At 47.8% G+C, this 16,443-nt stretch overlaps 1 protein-coding gene across 1 annotated transcript; it reads left to right on the top strand.

The window, feature by feature from the left end:
- Window positions 1-1,566: 1,566 nt before the first annotated feature.
- LOC114586132 (protein mono-ADP-ribosyltransferase TIPARP-like) lies at window positions 1,567-13,782 on the top strand. Its single transcript, XM_028709140.2, has 5 exons — window positions 1,567-2,243; window positions 6,271-6,442; window positions 8,340-8,527; window positions 10,912-11,166; window positions 12,164-13,782. Exons 1-5 carry the CDS (start codon window positions 1,909-1,911, stop codon window positions 12,591-12,593), a joined length of 1,380 nt encoding a protein of 459 aa, XP_028564973.2. The 5' UTR covers window positions 1,567-1,908; the 3' UTR covers window positions 12,594-13,782.
- The last annotated feature ends 2,661 nt before the right edge of the window (window positions 13,783-16,443 follow it).

The raw sequence follows: 16,443 nt of genomic DNA, 5'->3' as shown, positions 1-16,443 counted from the left end.
CAGACTGAGGAAAGGAAAAGTGTGGGAAAGCAGTGATTTGGAAGTGAACATCATATGGTCAACTGAGAATCAATGGAGATGCAGGACTAGCTACGTGAAACAACAATATGAACGAACCCTTATTCTTTTAAAAAAATGAAAGCTGGGAAGCTGGGGGGGGGGGTTGCAGTCTATTGTGGGGGTAGCGGGAATGACTCTTCCTCCTTGAATCTCCATGAAAGGGCTGCTTCCACTCTGGTCATTTACTGTGGAATAAATGCATTTTATTTTCTTGACTTTTTATAGGGTATCTGCATGATATCATGAACGAAACATCCCCTTCTCATGTTTTCCCTCTTCAGCTTCCAGCCCCTGCTCCACCCCAAGATATCAACAAATCCAACCTTTTGTTTTTAAGCTCAGTAAGAATAGTTGTGCATTGGCTCCCGAATGCTTCAAACCTGGAAGTGAGTGTTCTGGTTTGCGAACATTCTTTGGAACCCGAACGTCCGACAGGGCTTCTGCGGCTTCCAATTGGCTGCAGAAGCTTCCTGCAGCCAATCAGAAGCCGTGCTTTGATTTCCAAATGCTTTGGGAAGTCGAAACGGACTTCTGGAACGGATTCCATTCAACCTCCAAGGTACGACTGTACAAGCATATTTACAATTGCCTGACTGTGTGCTTTGGCACACTTCTTGGGCAGGGGGGGAAATATCAACATACCCACACAGCTATCTGCATACAGGACTTTATTGATATAATAAAATGAACAAATGAGGAGGCAGGGACAAAAAAAGTAGAGACACCTACTGATAGGAACAGGAAAGACCTGGCTTGCTCCTCATATCCAAATTCAAATTTGTGTCGGAGTAGACTGTTGTTGTTGTTTAGTCGTTTAGTCGTGTCCGACTCTTCGTGACCCCCTGGACCAGAGCACGCCAGGCGCAGTTTGGTCAGACTCATGCTGGTAGCTTCGAGAACACTGTCCAACCATCTCGTCTTCTGTCGTCCCCTTCTCCTTGTGCCCTCCATCTTTCCCAACATGAGGGTCTTTTCCAGGGACTCTTCTCTTCTCATGAGGTGGCCAAAGTATTGGAGCCTCAGCTTCAGGATCTGTCCTTCCAGTGAGCACTCAGGGATGATTTCCTTAAGAGAGGTTTGATCTTCTTGCAGTCCATGGGACTCTCAAGAGTCTCCTCCAGCACCATAATTCAAAAGCATCAATTCTTCGGCAATCAGCCTTCTTTATGGTCCAGCTTTCACATTCCAGAATAGTCGGAGTGGACTACTCTGGTCTAATTTGAATATGGGGTTGAGGAGTGGATTAACAGCTAAATAATGCTCAAATATGGACAAGCCCATAAAATCCGAATCCTACATTGGATTCCCACCCCATACAATTTGCAGTGACATGAAGAAGAAGAGTTTGGATTTGATATCCCGCTTTATCACTACCCGAAGGAGTCTCAAAGCGGCTAACATTCTCCTGTCGCTTCCTCCCCCGCAACAAACACTCTGTGAGGTGAGTGGGACTGAGCATGAATGAGGGAACTGATGATAATGGTGATTATATTATTATCATCTCTCTCTCTCTCTCTCTCTATTTTTAAGCCTCACCTGCTAAGTTTCTGTGTGCCGGGCACAGAAACAGCAGAGAGAGTAAACCAGTAGCCTCTCTAACCGCCTTGCTTGGAAGCTGCTTTCAAGCGACTGAATGAGAAAGTGAAAGTAAAACTTCCAGAGTGCAGGCAAGTTTCGTTAGGTCACTGGATTTGCCTGGTTTTAAGAAAACGGGATTGATACGTACAATGAGCGGCGACGAGATATTTTATCTTTTATGTTAGAGATAGAAGCAAGACCCTTCTCCTGGGGGGCCTGTCTGGTGTTAGCCTGGGTGCACTTTGGATCCTGCAGTTCAATTGCACCCAGATGGCAGAAAGTGCAGAGTCCTCTGTGTCTGAGGGGGGCCACACCTTCTTGGAGGATGAGTTACTGGGCATTACAATCCTGAAGCTATCTGGCACAGACGACGCCCCGCTATATCACGTCCATCAGAAGAACGGCGTGCCGATCTGCGACAACTTTCTGCTAGGATGTTGCTATTTGCAGGAGAAGTGCCCTTATCATCACACCCCGTTCCCCTACCACTGGCAGTGGCGCCGCCAGAAAGACAAAGTGTGGCTTAGTTTCAGTTTCTCAGCTCAGCATCATCTGGAGAAGCTCTACTGTAATCAGGAAGTCCCCACGGCGCAACTGAGGGACAGGTAAGGACCATAACATCTTTCTCCTTTCAGCTTTCGGTCGGAAACATCCCCAGAGCCAGGTTCAACTCCAGAACATACTTGTGATCTGGGTTCTGCCCAGAACTTGTGAAGCAATTGATAAAAGGGAATGCCTGTCCTTCAGTGCTCACTAAGAAATCAGCCTTGCTTCCTTCACATCTGTCATTATGGGGCAGGGATTATGTTAAGGGCAGGTTGAAATCCTGGCATCCATACAGTGGTACCTTGGGTTAAGTACTTAATTCGTTCTGGAGGTCTGTTCTTAACCTGAAACTGTTCTTAACCTGAAGCACCACTTTAGCTAATGGTGCCTTCCGCTGCCGCTGCGCCACCGGAGCACGATTTCTGTTCTCATCCTGAAGCAAAGTTCTTAACCTGAAGCACTATTTCTGGGTTAGTGCTGTAACCTGAAGCGTATGTAACCTGAGGTACCACTATACTTGTAAAATTTAGGTGTCTCGGGGGTTTTCAAAGTGTGTTCCAGGGAAACAGCACTTCAAACACTTTTCAGTGGTTTCTTGAAAAAGGAAAGTTGCCTGTCACTACCATTTGTGTGCCTTCTGGACCCAATTTAGATTTGTGTGGATGTTTAGCTGGATGTTTAGCTGAACACAATTTAGACTTGTATGGATGTTTAGCCGCCCAGAATCCCTGAAGGATCGCTTACCTCCATATCAGCCTGTCATTACATCAGAGTCTGTTCTTCGGGTGCACCTAGATATGGTAGGTAGAGAGGGAGCCACTACACTTTTGAAGCACATCTCCCCTCTCAAAGAACTCTGGGTGCTGTAGTTTTTTAAAGGCTGTTGGAAATTGTAACTCTCTGACTGGTAAACTACAGTGCCCAGAATTCTTTGCAGAAAAGATTGAGCTTTGAATGTGCTTCAGAGATATGATGTGTACGCTTCCCTAGTGGCACTAATAGTGACATCCTTTCTCTAGGGAGGTTCACCTGATGCGGAATTTCTAGATTTTTTTCTATAAGCCAAAGACCGTTTACAGTATTTCTCCAGGCCCTTTACAGAACATTTAGCTCTCAGTTGTGTGTTTTGATTCTGCCTTTAGCTGCCGTTTTTTATTTGTATTTTGTTGTAATAACCTTGTTTAATCTCATCTGGTGTGTTAGTAGTGCCAGTGTGAATCAGCCATAAAGGTTCAAGAGGCAGCACATGGCATTAAGTGTGTGACAGCTTCCAAACAGATTGGCATGAGAAATGCATCTCCTATGGAAATATAGACAACTGGACCAGATAGGAGGAGCTTTTTCTTTCTTGGTAGGGTCAGAGCCAGATAACTATGTATAGCCCCCAAAGCTGTTGACTTTATAATATGCATCAAAAAGGCAGGGACATCTGCAGTGTATGGGTCTTGCATGGACAGATCACAGAAGAAATAGGAAAGATCCCAATAGCCAACTTTGCTCTCATTGAGTGTGTGGTACAGAATAGCTTTCAGCAAGGAGGTGAAGCTACACCAAGGCAAGGTACATGTTGCACACGTACTATAGTGAAGACTTGTTGGCATCCGTCAGCGCGACTGAAGACACTGCGTAGGGCACAGTACTGTGACATTATATCACACCACAGAATTCACTCTTGCTAAGAATCACCAACGGGAATGCATATTTAGGTGAGTATTTTCTAAGTTAGAAGTGGAGCTCTGATTGAGCTTGTGAATAATAATAATAATAATAATAATAATAATAATAATTTATTATTTATACCCCGCCCATCTGGCTGCGTTTCCCCAGCCACTCTGGGCGGCTTCCAATAAAACACTAAAATACAATAACCTATTAAACATTAAAAGCTTCCCTAAACAAGGCTGCCTTCAGATGTCTTCTAAAAGTTTGGTAGTAATTTTCTCTTTGACATCTGGTGGGAGGGCGTTCCACAGGGAGGGCGCCACTACCGAGAAGGCCCTCTGCCTGGCTCCCTGTAACTTGGCTTCTCGCAGCGAGGGAACCGCCAGAAGGCCCTCGGAGCTGGACCTCAGTGTCCGGGCAGAACAATGGAGGTGGAGACGCTCCTTCAAGTACAGTGGTACCTCGCAAGACGAATGCCTCGCAAGACAAAAAACTCGCTAGACGAAAGGGTTTTTTGAGCTGCTTCGCAAGACGATTTTCCCTATGGGCTTGCTTCGCAAGACGGAAATGTCTTGCAAGTTTGTTTCCTTTTTCTTAACACTGTTAATACAGTTGCGACTTGACTTTGAGGAGCAACTCATAGAACGCGGTGTGGTAGCCTTTTTTGAGGTTTTTAAAGACTTTGGTGATTTTTGAAGCTTTTCCAAAACTTTCCCGACACCGTGCTTCGCAAGACGGAAAAAATCGCAAGACGACAAAACTCGCGGAACGAATTAATTTCGTCTTGCGAGGCACCACTGTATACTGGACCAAGGCCGTTTAGGGCTTTAAAGGTCAGCACCAACACTTTGAATTGTGCTCGGAAACATACTGGGAGCCAGTGTAGGTCTTTCAAGACCGGTGTTATGTGGTCTCGGCAGCCGCTCCCAGTCACCAGTCTAGCTGCCACATTCTAGATTAGTTGTACTTTCCAGATCACCTTCAAAGGTAGCCCCACATAGAGCGCATTGCAGTTGTCCAAGCGAGAGATAACTAGAGCATGCACCACTCTGGCGAGACAGTCTGTGAGAAGGTAGGGTCGCAGCTTGCATATCAGATGGAGCTGATAAACAGCTGCCCAGGACACAGAATTGACCTGCGCCTCCATGGACAGCTGTGAGTCCAGAATGACTCCCAAGCTGCACACCTGGTCCTTCAGGGGCACAGTTACCCCATTCAGGACCAGGGAGTCCTCCACACCCGTCCATCTGATGTCCCCCAAAAACAGTACTTCTGTCTTGTCAGGATTCAACCTCAATCTGTTAGCCGCCATCCAACCGCCTCCAGACACCCACACAGGACCTTCACTGCCTTCACTGGTTCCGATTTGAAAGAGAGGTAGAGCTGTGTATCATCCGCATGCTGATGAACACCCAGGCCAAATCCCCTGATGATCTCTCCCAGTAGCTGCATGTAGATGTTGAAAAGCATGGGGGAGGGGACAGAACCCTGAGGCACCCCACAAGTGAGGGCCCAGGGGTCTGAACACTCATCCTCACCCCACTTTCTGAACACGCCCAGGAGGAAGGAGCGGAATCACTGTATAACAGTGCCCCCAGCTCCCAGCCCCTCTAGGCACTCCAAAAGGATGTTATGGTTGATGATGTCAAAAGCCGCTGAGAGATCCAGCAGAACTAGGAAACAGCTCTCACCTTTGTCCCTAGCCCACCGGAGATCATTGACCAGTGCGACCAAGGCAGTTTCAGTCCCATGATGAGGCCTGAATGCCTACTGGAAGGGATCCAAATGGGTTAATAAATTTTCAGCAACTCTAGCTTTTACAGCAGTTTGATATGAAGGTGTTGTTTTTTTAAACTAGATGAAGATACCGTATTTTTCGCCCTATAGGACGCACTTTTCCCCCTCCAAAAATGAAGGGGAAATCTGTGTGCGTCCTATGGGGCGTATGAGGCTTTCGCTGAAGCTTGGAGAGCAAGAGGGGTCGGTGCGCAGGGCTCCCTAGGCTGCGGATAGCAGCCTGCTGCCCGGAGCGCGGGGCGCGCTGAAGCAGAGCGCCCCGCGCTTCGGGCAGACATCGGGCAGCCCCACAAGCTCGGGGGACAGCGGGGAGGTACAGTGCCGCCATCCCGCTGTTCCCCGACCTGGTTTGGATTCCCTGACCTGGTTTGGGGGGGGGGGATAAAGGGGGAAAATTTCCTTTATTTCCCCCCAAAAAAACTAGGTGCGTCCTATGGGCTGGTGCGTCCTATGGGACGAAAAATACGGTACTTATTTTTAAAAATACCATTACCCATGCGGTGAAAAGCTTCACCAGCTGTTTTCAGTAAATCAAGTTAAAGGCGAAAGAACAAAGCCAGGCATTCCCCTCCCGTCAGTTGGCAACCGTAGATCCTGGTGGTGATGGTTACCTTCCTTCCCTTGCAGGAGGGACAACGTGTATTTCTTAAACTTTAACACCATGGCTCTCTCACCGATAATGCTGTATGACCAAGTAAGGCGACTGTCCAACAGCAGCAACCCTGATTGCAGTCCCTACCTCTTTACAGAGTGGAAGGTTTACTACAATGAAAGTTGCCATTGGCTGGAATACGATGAGGTAAGAGGAACCAGAGATACAAAAAAAAATTGATTATGGAGCCATCTCATTGTTTGGTTTCCTTCTATCACCCTCTAAAATTAACTGGGAGGGTAACAGGCACACTTAAGTCCTGTTGAAATCAGTCAGATTTGGGGTACTTCAATTACTGTGCAATTTCATGACAAACCTAGAAAAATCATTTTCAAAATGATGGCTTCAAATAGGGCTATGCAAGCTCCACTGTATTGTGCCTACTGGGAGGATAGTCAACAAGTTGGGCAGGTGTGTTTCATAAAGGGCTTTCCTATGATTTTCCTTACAGTAATTGTGTGCATGGGGCGCGGTGGCGCTGTGGGTTAAACCACAGAGCCTAGGGCTTGCCGATCAGAAGGTCAGCGGTTTGAATCCCCGTGATGGGGTGAGCTCCCGTTGCTCGGTCCCAGCTCCTGCCAACCTAGCAGTTCGAAAGCACGACAAAGTGCAAGTAGATAAATAGGTACCACTCTGGAGGGAAGGTAAACGGCGTTTCCGTCCACTGCTCTGGTTCGCCAGAAGCAGCTTAGTCATGCTGGCCACATGACCTGGAAGCTGTATGCTGGCTCCCTCGGCCAATAAAGCGAGATGAGTGCCGCAACCCCAGAGTCGGTCACGACTGGACCTAATGGTCAGGGGTCCCTTTACCTTTAATTGTGTGCATTGCATTAATGTGATGTGAGAAAACCCCAAGAGTTGGCCTCAGGGTCTAGCATAGTCATGCTAATAAGAACCTTTGGATGTGGTCTGGTGTGCCTGGATAGTGTTTCTCAAATGGTGGGACAGGGCAGGAGGACTGAGGACCGCTTTCAGGTGGGCCTCAGTGCCACAACCCGCCTTGTCCCCTAGCTGTGTCATAACATTTTGGTTGGGCCAACGTCAGCACCGGCAACTGAGTAAAAGTGGCCCGGAGACAGAGCATTTCTGAAGAGTTCCCTCTCCTGAGGGGAAAAGAGCCAGAGGAGGTATCAAAAGAAATTGCAAAGTGAGATAAAAGGTTAATATTTATTATTGTTACATTAATTGGAAAGAGAAAGGAATAAGAGAGGAAAGCTGTCTAGGAGGAAGAAGTGACTGAAAGGAGCAGGAAGGAGGGATGAAAGAAACCTTATCTGTGGATAAGGTACAATTTGTTTGTGAGAGGAGAATGGGAGAAGACATTACAGGAGATGGGCGAAAATACATTGAGAGGCATGTAGGGATGAGAAGGGGGAAAATATAAAAGAAAAAAAGTCTTCTCCAATTAGAGCTTCTCTGGATCAGCAAATTCCACCTGTAAAAGGGAGGCTGATTCACATTTGCCTCCAGAGCAAATGTCTGAATTTGGCTTGAGGAAAGCCAAGCGAGGGAACTCCTTGCTGCAAGGAAAATGCTGTGGCAAAAGAACTTTGCAATTTCCAAAAAAATTGTTGTTCTTCTCATCCGTCTGTCTCAAGAGACAATGGAGGGTGAAGTCAAACCGCTTGGTTAGCAACACAGAAGAGACACCCTCAAGGCTCAAGACTGGCTAGTGTGTGTGGAGGTCCTGGGCTGCCTTGATGACAAGCCCCTTCTCTCTTGGCCTCGCTGATACTGTGAAAGCAGAGCAAGACGTTTGGCACCAGCTTGACTGTGGGAGTTGCCGGAAAGAAGGTCTTAGGAACTGCGCTCTGGATTTGTGTAGGGCTTCCATAGAAAGTGAAGTTAGTAATTGCCAGCTGATTATTCAAAACTCTGCATCTACCTGTCGCCATTCTGTGACGGGCTTTTCCTCTGTGCCACGATTTTGTGTCTGGTGGGCCTCGGTTATTTTCAGCCACCTCAGGTGGGCCCCGAGCGTAGAAAGTTTGAAAAAACACCTGTTCTAGAGGATGGGAGGAATTCTGGTGTTTTCTCTCCATAGCCTATCGCACAGGAACTCGTCGCTGCTTTCGAGCGGGGCATGTGGAACCATGCCTTCCGTGTGCAAGATCAAATCTACAATGTAGACCTCAAACAGTTTATCCAGCGCAACGTAAAGATGGGCTTCACCCGTGACATCACGTTCCGACCCGTCTGGCGCTCAGCTGACATTACCGTGCGCTGCTTGCGGTGAGTTTGGACCCAGATCTTCCTCCTCAGAGTTTCTGGACCCGAGAGCACATGTCTAATCCTTATGCCCATGAATTGCAGAACACTGTACTGTATATTTTTGTGTAACGATGTTGCCAATGTGCAAGTTAATTAATGAAGAACTTAGAGTTCTGATTGTATCTTTTTTAAAAAAAAAAAACTTAACCCCTGAAGAAATTTAAGAAAATGGTATAGTAGTAGTAACTTAGTACAGACAGGGCATTTTTTTCAGCCCAAACTCACCGGAACTCAGTTCCAGTACCTTTCAGGTGGGCGCCATTGCCATTATAAGAGAACAAGGGAGGCAGTCGTGGTGAGTTCCGACACTGAGTTACATGTACTGAGTTACAGGTACCTTTTAAAAGGGGACGCGGGTGGTGCTGTGGTCTAAACCACTGAGCCTCTTGGGCTTGCCGATGAGAAGGTCGGCGGTTCGAATCCCTGCGGCAGGGTGAGCTCCCGTTGCTCTGTCCCAGCTCCTGCCAACCTAGTGGCTCGAAAACATGCCAGTGCAAGTAGATAAATAGGTACCTCTCCGGCGGGAAGGTAAATGGTGTTTCCATGCTCTCTGGCTTCCGTCATGGTGTTTCGTTGTGCCAGAAGAGGTTTAGTCATCCTGACCCCATGACCTGGAAAGCTATCTGTGGACAAACGCCGGTTCCCTCAAGATGAGCGCCGCAACCCCATAGTTGCCTTTGACCAAGGGTCCTTTACCTTTTATTTTTTAAAAACAGGAGTGGAGAACCTTGGGCCCAGGAGCTGAATGCAGCCTTCTAAGCTTCTCTGACTAGGCTTTGAAACTCTTCCTAAGCTGTGCTCCTCAGCAGGCCTCCTCTGTGTTTTGCTTGGCTGGAATGTGTCCTTGAAGTGTGATCATGTGATCATGCTTCTTGCTTGTCTGGCTGAAGAGGAGTATCTGTGTTTGTGTGTGTAAACCTGACTTCTGCATAGCTGGAATGTAGCTCCCAGTACAATAGTAAGAGCCACAACTGTTGCTCTGCTCAATTTTGCCTCTGACCCCGTCCACCACTGTGCGGCCCCCAGAAGGTCTTTTAAGAGTGAATATGGGCCTTCGGCTTGAAAAAGGTTCCTCACCAATGTTTTAAAGTGTGTATTGTTTGGAGGAGGGTTGTCCTGATTTCCATGTGTGTTTAGACTGCACAGTCTCACTAGTATGTAAGACCCACACTCATGAATTGCCATGGTCTGGACAAACGGAAGATTGGTGTGGGATGCGTGTCTAGATTTTGGAGTGCAGCCATGCATTGGATAAGCCACACAACATTAAAAGTAGATAATACATACATCTCTGGACGCGGGTGGCGCTGTGGGTAAAAGCCTCAGCGCCTAGGACTTGCCGATCGCATGGTCGGCGGTTCGAATCCCCGCGGCGGGGTGCGCTCCCGTCTTTCAGCCCCAGCGCCTGCCAACCTAGCAGTTCGAAAGCACCTCCGGGTGCAAGTAGATAAATAGGGACCGCTTACCAGCAGGAAGGTAAACGGCGTTCCATGTGCTGCGCTGGCTCGCCAGATGCAGCTTGTCACGCTGGCCACGTGACCCGGAAGTGTCTGCGGACAGCACTGGCTCCCGGCCTCTAGAGTGAGATGAGCGCACAACCCTAGAGTCTGTCAAGACTGGCCCGTATGGGCAGGGGTACCTTTACCTTACCTTTAATACATACATCTGACCTATAATATGCTAAGGAGCTTTGTGATGCTGGTGAAGCCACCAGCCGTGATTGGTTGAGTGGCCCTAATGTTGCAGGAGGAGTGGGGCAGCCAGAGCGTAGGGAGGGGCTGAGGGAGATAGAAGGCTTGGTGGAGCTAGATAAGCGGTCGGAAGAGGGCGTTGGTGTAGGAAAACGCTAAGCGAGTGGCAAACTGGGAGAGAGAATGGGCAGAGGGGAGAGAGATGCACCCGGCCAAGATTTCTTGACCCCTGAGGAAGTTCCCCAGTTCATTGCTTCAAAACCAATCAAATGTTTGGGGTGACTTAATCAGTGCAGAGGTTCCCAGTTAGCTAAATACTATGGACCCAGTTGTTTTTCAAAAACCAAGCCATGGACTCCCTTCTTATGAAAATTCTGGTATCTCTATGGTAGTTTTTGTTATGTGAATGCTGCCACAGGCAGGTCACAAAGACCCCCGATTGGGAACCACTGAGTTAGTGCAATTCATGACATTGAATGAGAGAGTGTTTGTGTCAGTGAGATCAGCTGGTCAATAATAGGTTTGCACAGTCGCCTCTCTCTCTCCCTCTCTCTCTCTCTCTCCCACCCCTCTATTAAAATATAGGGGTCTGCCTGCAAACAAGGCAGAACCAGAGGCAGCTGATCCTGTTCCTTTGTCCTTTTTCCCTTCCAGGTCGCTTGCTCCACCCCTGACCACTTTGGCTCTCGCAGGAGAAGATCCTCTGGATTTGTTCTGTGGGCCTTATCCTGCGGCCTGCGTCCCGCCACCTCAAGGGGGCTCTTCTTTCACAATGGCAGAAGTGACTCTGTCAGAAGTAGCGCATCAGATGGTGAGGAAGCTGTTCCATGCCAAGTTGCCCGAGGATCAGGCGTTGGTGCTGGCTATCTACCGCATACGCAATGACCAACTCTGGGATATGTACATGAGGTGAGGAGCCTAGTATACACACCACATACAGTAATGCTTTCCTAGTGCTAGCCAGTGGGTTTGGTTTGCCTCATATAGCAGGAGTTGCTAATATGGTACAATGGTCCCCTTAAAATCTTCCCTTGGAACCCACAAAGTCTCTGAGCCCCCTCCCTCAACACTTGGTCATGAATAATAATAATAATAATAATAATAATAATAATAATAATAATAATTTTATTTGTACCCCGCCCTCCCCGGCTGGAGCCAGGTTCAGAGCGGTTAACATCATGTAAATAATACAATATGCATAAAAACAAGCAATCCATCGATTAAAATGCATCCCAAAATTAATTAAAATAAATTAAAGTTAAAGTTAAAACTGGACAAATGACAGTCCTCAGGTTAAAATTGAAAGTGGTTAATACTCGCCAGGGAAAGGGGCCTAGAAAAATTTCTAATCATAATTTGGTCGACTTCCCTCCACTCCCCCTCTTGGTCCCATTATAATATACTTATTCATGTATGTCCATTAAACCTTATATACTTAACAATCCAATTTTAAAACCTTCTTCATCTTATTACAAGTGACTTTTAAAAGTTATACTAATGTAAAAAACTATACACAGAGCTTTAAAAATGTGCATTAAACAGTTGCCCTTTTTTGTAAGGTTACCAAAAAAATTTCAGTAAATCCGGGGACACTTTTCAACTTCAATGGATTTTGTATGGGGACTGATTTGTAAATCCAGGGACTGTCCCCAGGAAACAGGGACGTCTGGTAACCTTACTTTTTTGTAATAATTTGCCCTGCATAGTTCAATAATTTATTTTGCCAATCTTCTTCTTTATCTTCTTTGGCCGACGCTTCTTCCTTCCATTGGGACTGACTGGTCTTAGCCTGGCATCCATTCCACTGTGATATATTTTTATGACACCGCGGTGTATAGACCATTTTTATTAATAAATAATTAAAATAAAATGATCCACTTTTCTTTTTCTCTCTCTTTCCCATCAGCCAGAAGAGGCTCATGTTCCAGGTACGCTCAAAAAAGGAGCATCCCTCAGTGGAGAGACATCTCTTTCACGGCACAGCGGCATCTCGGATCAAGTCTATTTGCATAGGCAACTTTAACCCCGACCTGGCAGGATCAGTCCATGGAGCAGTTTTTGGCCGGGGTGTTTACTTTGCTAGGGATGCCTCCTACTCAAACACCTACGCCTTAGCAGCCAAGAACAATGTGCGTCACATGTTCCTGGCCAAAGTGCTGACTGGTCGCTGGTGGAGAGGCCACTCATGTTTAAGGCAAACTCCCCCCCATTTTGACTCCTGCACAGATTGTGTCCGTGACCCACACATTTTTGTCATCTTCAGAAGCTGCCAGTGCTACCCCTATTTCCTGATTCGATACAAGGAAGTGAAGACACCTGTAGCTGTGGATATGTGAGAAGAGCCTCTCCTCTTCTAAATCTCTTCTGCTCCGACGGTCTGTACTTTGGGTCAAAAGTACATGACTCAGTAAAGCTAGCTTTTCCTTTACTGTATTTACAACGTGCAGCTGAAGCCCTCGTTGGGTGGGTGAGAGAGTATTTTAAACCCTTGACCTCTGGTGTATCTTTAATCAAACATGCCTCCCCAGCAGAAGAAGAGAAGAAAAAGAGTTTGGATTTGATATCCCGCTTTATCACTACCCGAAGGAGTCTCAAAGCGGCTAACGTTCTCCTTTCCCTTCCTCCCCCACAACAAACACTCTGTGAGGTGAGTGGGGCTAAGAGACTTTAGAGAAGTGTGACTGGCCCAAGGTCACCCAGCAGCTGCATGTGGAGGAGCGGAGACGCGAACCCAGTTCCCCAGATTACGAGACTACCGCTCTTAACCACTACACCACACTGGGACATTGTAGGATCAAATCAGAAACTGGGACATCTTCTGCAAATCTGGGACTGTCCCTGGAAAATAGGGACACATCGAGGGTCTGCAGTAGCAGCCACCACAGCCACATCATGAGAACCTAGCTACCTTAGCAGCAGTGGAGTCGCTGCTAGTTTAATCATCTGCCTTGGAGCGTGAGGTTCAATGTGATCTTCCTGTTGGCTGTTCCAGCTCTGCAGTTTAGCCAGCACTGTTCCCCAAGCTTGGCAGGTAACAAGGAGTCTCAAAGCGGCTAACATTCTCCTTTCCCTTCCTCCCCCACAACAAACACTCTGTGAGGTGAGTGAGGCGGAGAGACTTCAGAGAAGTGTGACTGGCCCAAGGTCAGCCAGCAGCTGCATGTGGAGGAGCGGAGACGTGAACCCGGTTCCCCAGATTACAAGACTACCACTCTTAACCACTACACCACACTGGCTCCAGCAGGTGGTAACACATGATTTGACTGACCATAACGTGTGCCTTAGCTCTTGGAGAGGAAACCCAAAAACTGGGTTGGGGAACAAGTGGCCACGCAGGTGTTGCTGGACTTCAAGTCCCATCAGCCTCAGGCAGCATGGCCAATGGTCAGGGTTGATGGGAGCTGGAGTCCCAGCAACATCAGGAGGGTCACAGTAAGACCTTGCTTGAGTTTGTACAGCCAGCTCCATGCCAGGTTTTCTTCTTCTTTCCTTCACCATTAGGAAAATTGTGTTTCAAGGACTGGTCTAGTTCAGTGTTTCCCAACCGGTGTTCCGCGGCACACTACTGTGCCGTCAGACATTGGCTGGTGTGCCGTGGGAGGGAGGCGGGCGAGTCGGGCGGTGAGAGGCGGCGGCGGCGAGGATCCGCGTCGAGCCGGGGGCGGCTCCGCGGTGGTGGTGCCGAGCGGCGGGGCAGCGCGTGCAAAAGGGAGGAGCGCGAGACAGCGGAGGAGGAGGAGGCCGGCATGTCCGGGCAGCAACAGCAACAACAGCAGCAGCAACTCCCGGCGACGGCTCCTCAAGCCCCGCCGCCGCCCCCTCCTCCGCCCGCTATCGCCGCCACCACCACAACAGCCGCCGCCGCCTCAGTTGCCGCCGTCCCTCAGTCCCTCGCTCTGCTGCCTCCTCCCACCCCCAAAGCTTGGAGGTTCCCCGGCAAGGGGGAGGGAAAAAAACTTTCACTTTCGTGCGTCCCTCCCGGCGTGACGCTGCGCGCTGACGTCACGGGGCGGGGCTTTAATGGTGGTGTGCCGTGAGATTTTTTTTCAGTAAACAGGTGTGCCGTTGCCCAAAAAAGTTTGGGAAACACTGGTCTAGTTGATGACTCTGCTCGGCATTGCCTATTCAGACCCCATGAGCCTTAATGTGAAATTGTTGTTAGTGCTTTTTTCTGGGGGTACTCAAGAGTATGCAGTACCAACACCTGTGGTACTTACTGTAACAACTTCATGATGAGTGACAGCACAATTTTTTCTTAAAGCACTGATTATTATCATTATCATCATCATCATCATCATCATCATCATCATCATCATTATTTGTCCCGGCAATCTGATGCACTTTACACTTCTTTAAACTGAATTGCATTTGCCATTTTATGGCCCATACACTCCGTTTGGACTTGAGGCGAGCCCAAGGTGGCAACGTCTAAAATGTGGAATTTGAACACTAATATATTTGTATCTTCTCTTGTGCCTTTTTTCTGATGTCATTCAAGTTTTTTGTCCCAAAGATAACTTGAGATGAGCCAAAGATGCCAACGTTTTAAATGTGTAATTTGTCCATTGTTTATATATTTGTATCTTGAAAATACAGACAGAAATCATGTGTTGATCAGTATTATCTTTTTATCACACTACCACCAGCCCACTTCCCTAAATCTCCTTGCTGCTCATCCACACAACCTGTTTATTCAGCATCCATCCTGATTTGCATGAACAAAGCTCACACAGGAGGTTAGATTATATCCCCTCTTTGTTAAGCAGTTGGTCTGATTTATTTATTTTTTGCGGAGAGATTATACGTAAGATATAAAGAGAGGTTATAAAACGTAAGATATAAAGCAGTTAAACCATCCAAAAATACCCGCACACCATAGATATCAGGAGCAGCAATTACAGACCACCAACTCTATCCAGTTAAAGCAAATTGAAGTGGCAGTCTTTCTTTAAGACCTGTTGGAACAGGACCAGCAAGGGAGCTAGATGCATGTCTTGTTGGAGAGAGTTCCACAGTGATGGGGCTACCACTGAAAAGGCCCTGTTTCTTAGACTAGCCTGTCTGGTGGAGCTTATCGATGCGCCTGCAAGCAAGGCTTCTGTGGCCCATGTCAGAGCCTGGGCACTTTTGTATAGCTTTAAACTAGGTGTGGGGAACCTTTGACTCTCAGAGGCAGATTTAGGGGAGCACAACCGGTTTGCCCACACTGGGCGCTGAGCCAAGAGGGTGCCACAGCAATGACGAACGATGGAAGGGGGAGGGCATCAAATTTTGACAGGGCGCAGGGTACCACTGAAATTTTAAAGCTCTGCCACTGCTCCAGATACTGCTGAGCTGCAACTCCCAGCAAGTGTGGCTATTGGCCAGGGATGGTGGGAATTCTAGTTCAGCAACATTTGGAGTGCCAGAGGTTCTCCACACCTGTAGGTTCTTCAGCTAACCTGCTAATGTTTAGGCTTTAAAGATGATAACCAACTCTTTAAGGCAACATTTTTCCACCTTCGCCGCATCAAGCAGTTGGTCCCTTACCTTTTCCGCCCCGACCTGGCCACAGTGATCCATGCGACGGTCACCTCCAGGATTGACTACTGTAATTTGCTCTATGCAGGGCTGCCCTTGAAGCTGTCCCAGAAACCCCAGCGGGTGCAGAATGCTGCAGTGAGGCTCCTCACGGGGTCCCTGCCATGGGAGCATATTCACCCAGTGCTTTTCCAGCTGCACTGGCTCCCGGTGGAGTACAGGGTTAGATTAAAGGTGCTGGTTTTGACCTTTAAAGCCCTTCACGGCCTAGGACCCTCGTACCTACGGGACCGCCTCTCCCGGTATGCCCCACGGAGAGCCTCAAGGTCCATAAATAGCAACACCCTAGAGGTCCCGGGCCCTAAGGAAGTTAGATTAGCTTCAACCAAACACTGGCTCCAGCCTGGTGGAACACTCTGTCTCATGAGACCAGGGCCCTGCAGGATCTAATCTCTTTCCACAGGGCCTGTAAGACAGAGTGGTTCCGCCTGGCCTTTGGCTTGGAGTCAATTTGATTCCTTCCCCCTCTTTCTTTTTTCCTTTCTCCTCCTGTGATGAGGCTGCATTTTAATGTTTTAATGTTTTAATATTGTATTTTAATCTTGTTTTTAAGTTGTATTCATTCAACTTGTTTTTATTATTGGTTGTTAGCTGCCCTGAGCCCGG

Source organism: Podarcis muralis, chromosome 2 (assembly GCF_964188315.1).
Source record: "Podarcis muralis chromosome 2, rPodMur119.hap1.1, whole genome shotgun sequence".
NCBI classification, from domain to species: Eukaryota; Metazoa; Chordata; class Lepidosauria; order Squamata; family Lacertidae; genus Podarcis; species Podarcis muralis.
This window is presented reverse-complemented; position numbering and strand designations above follow the sequence as displayed.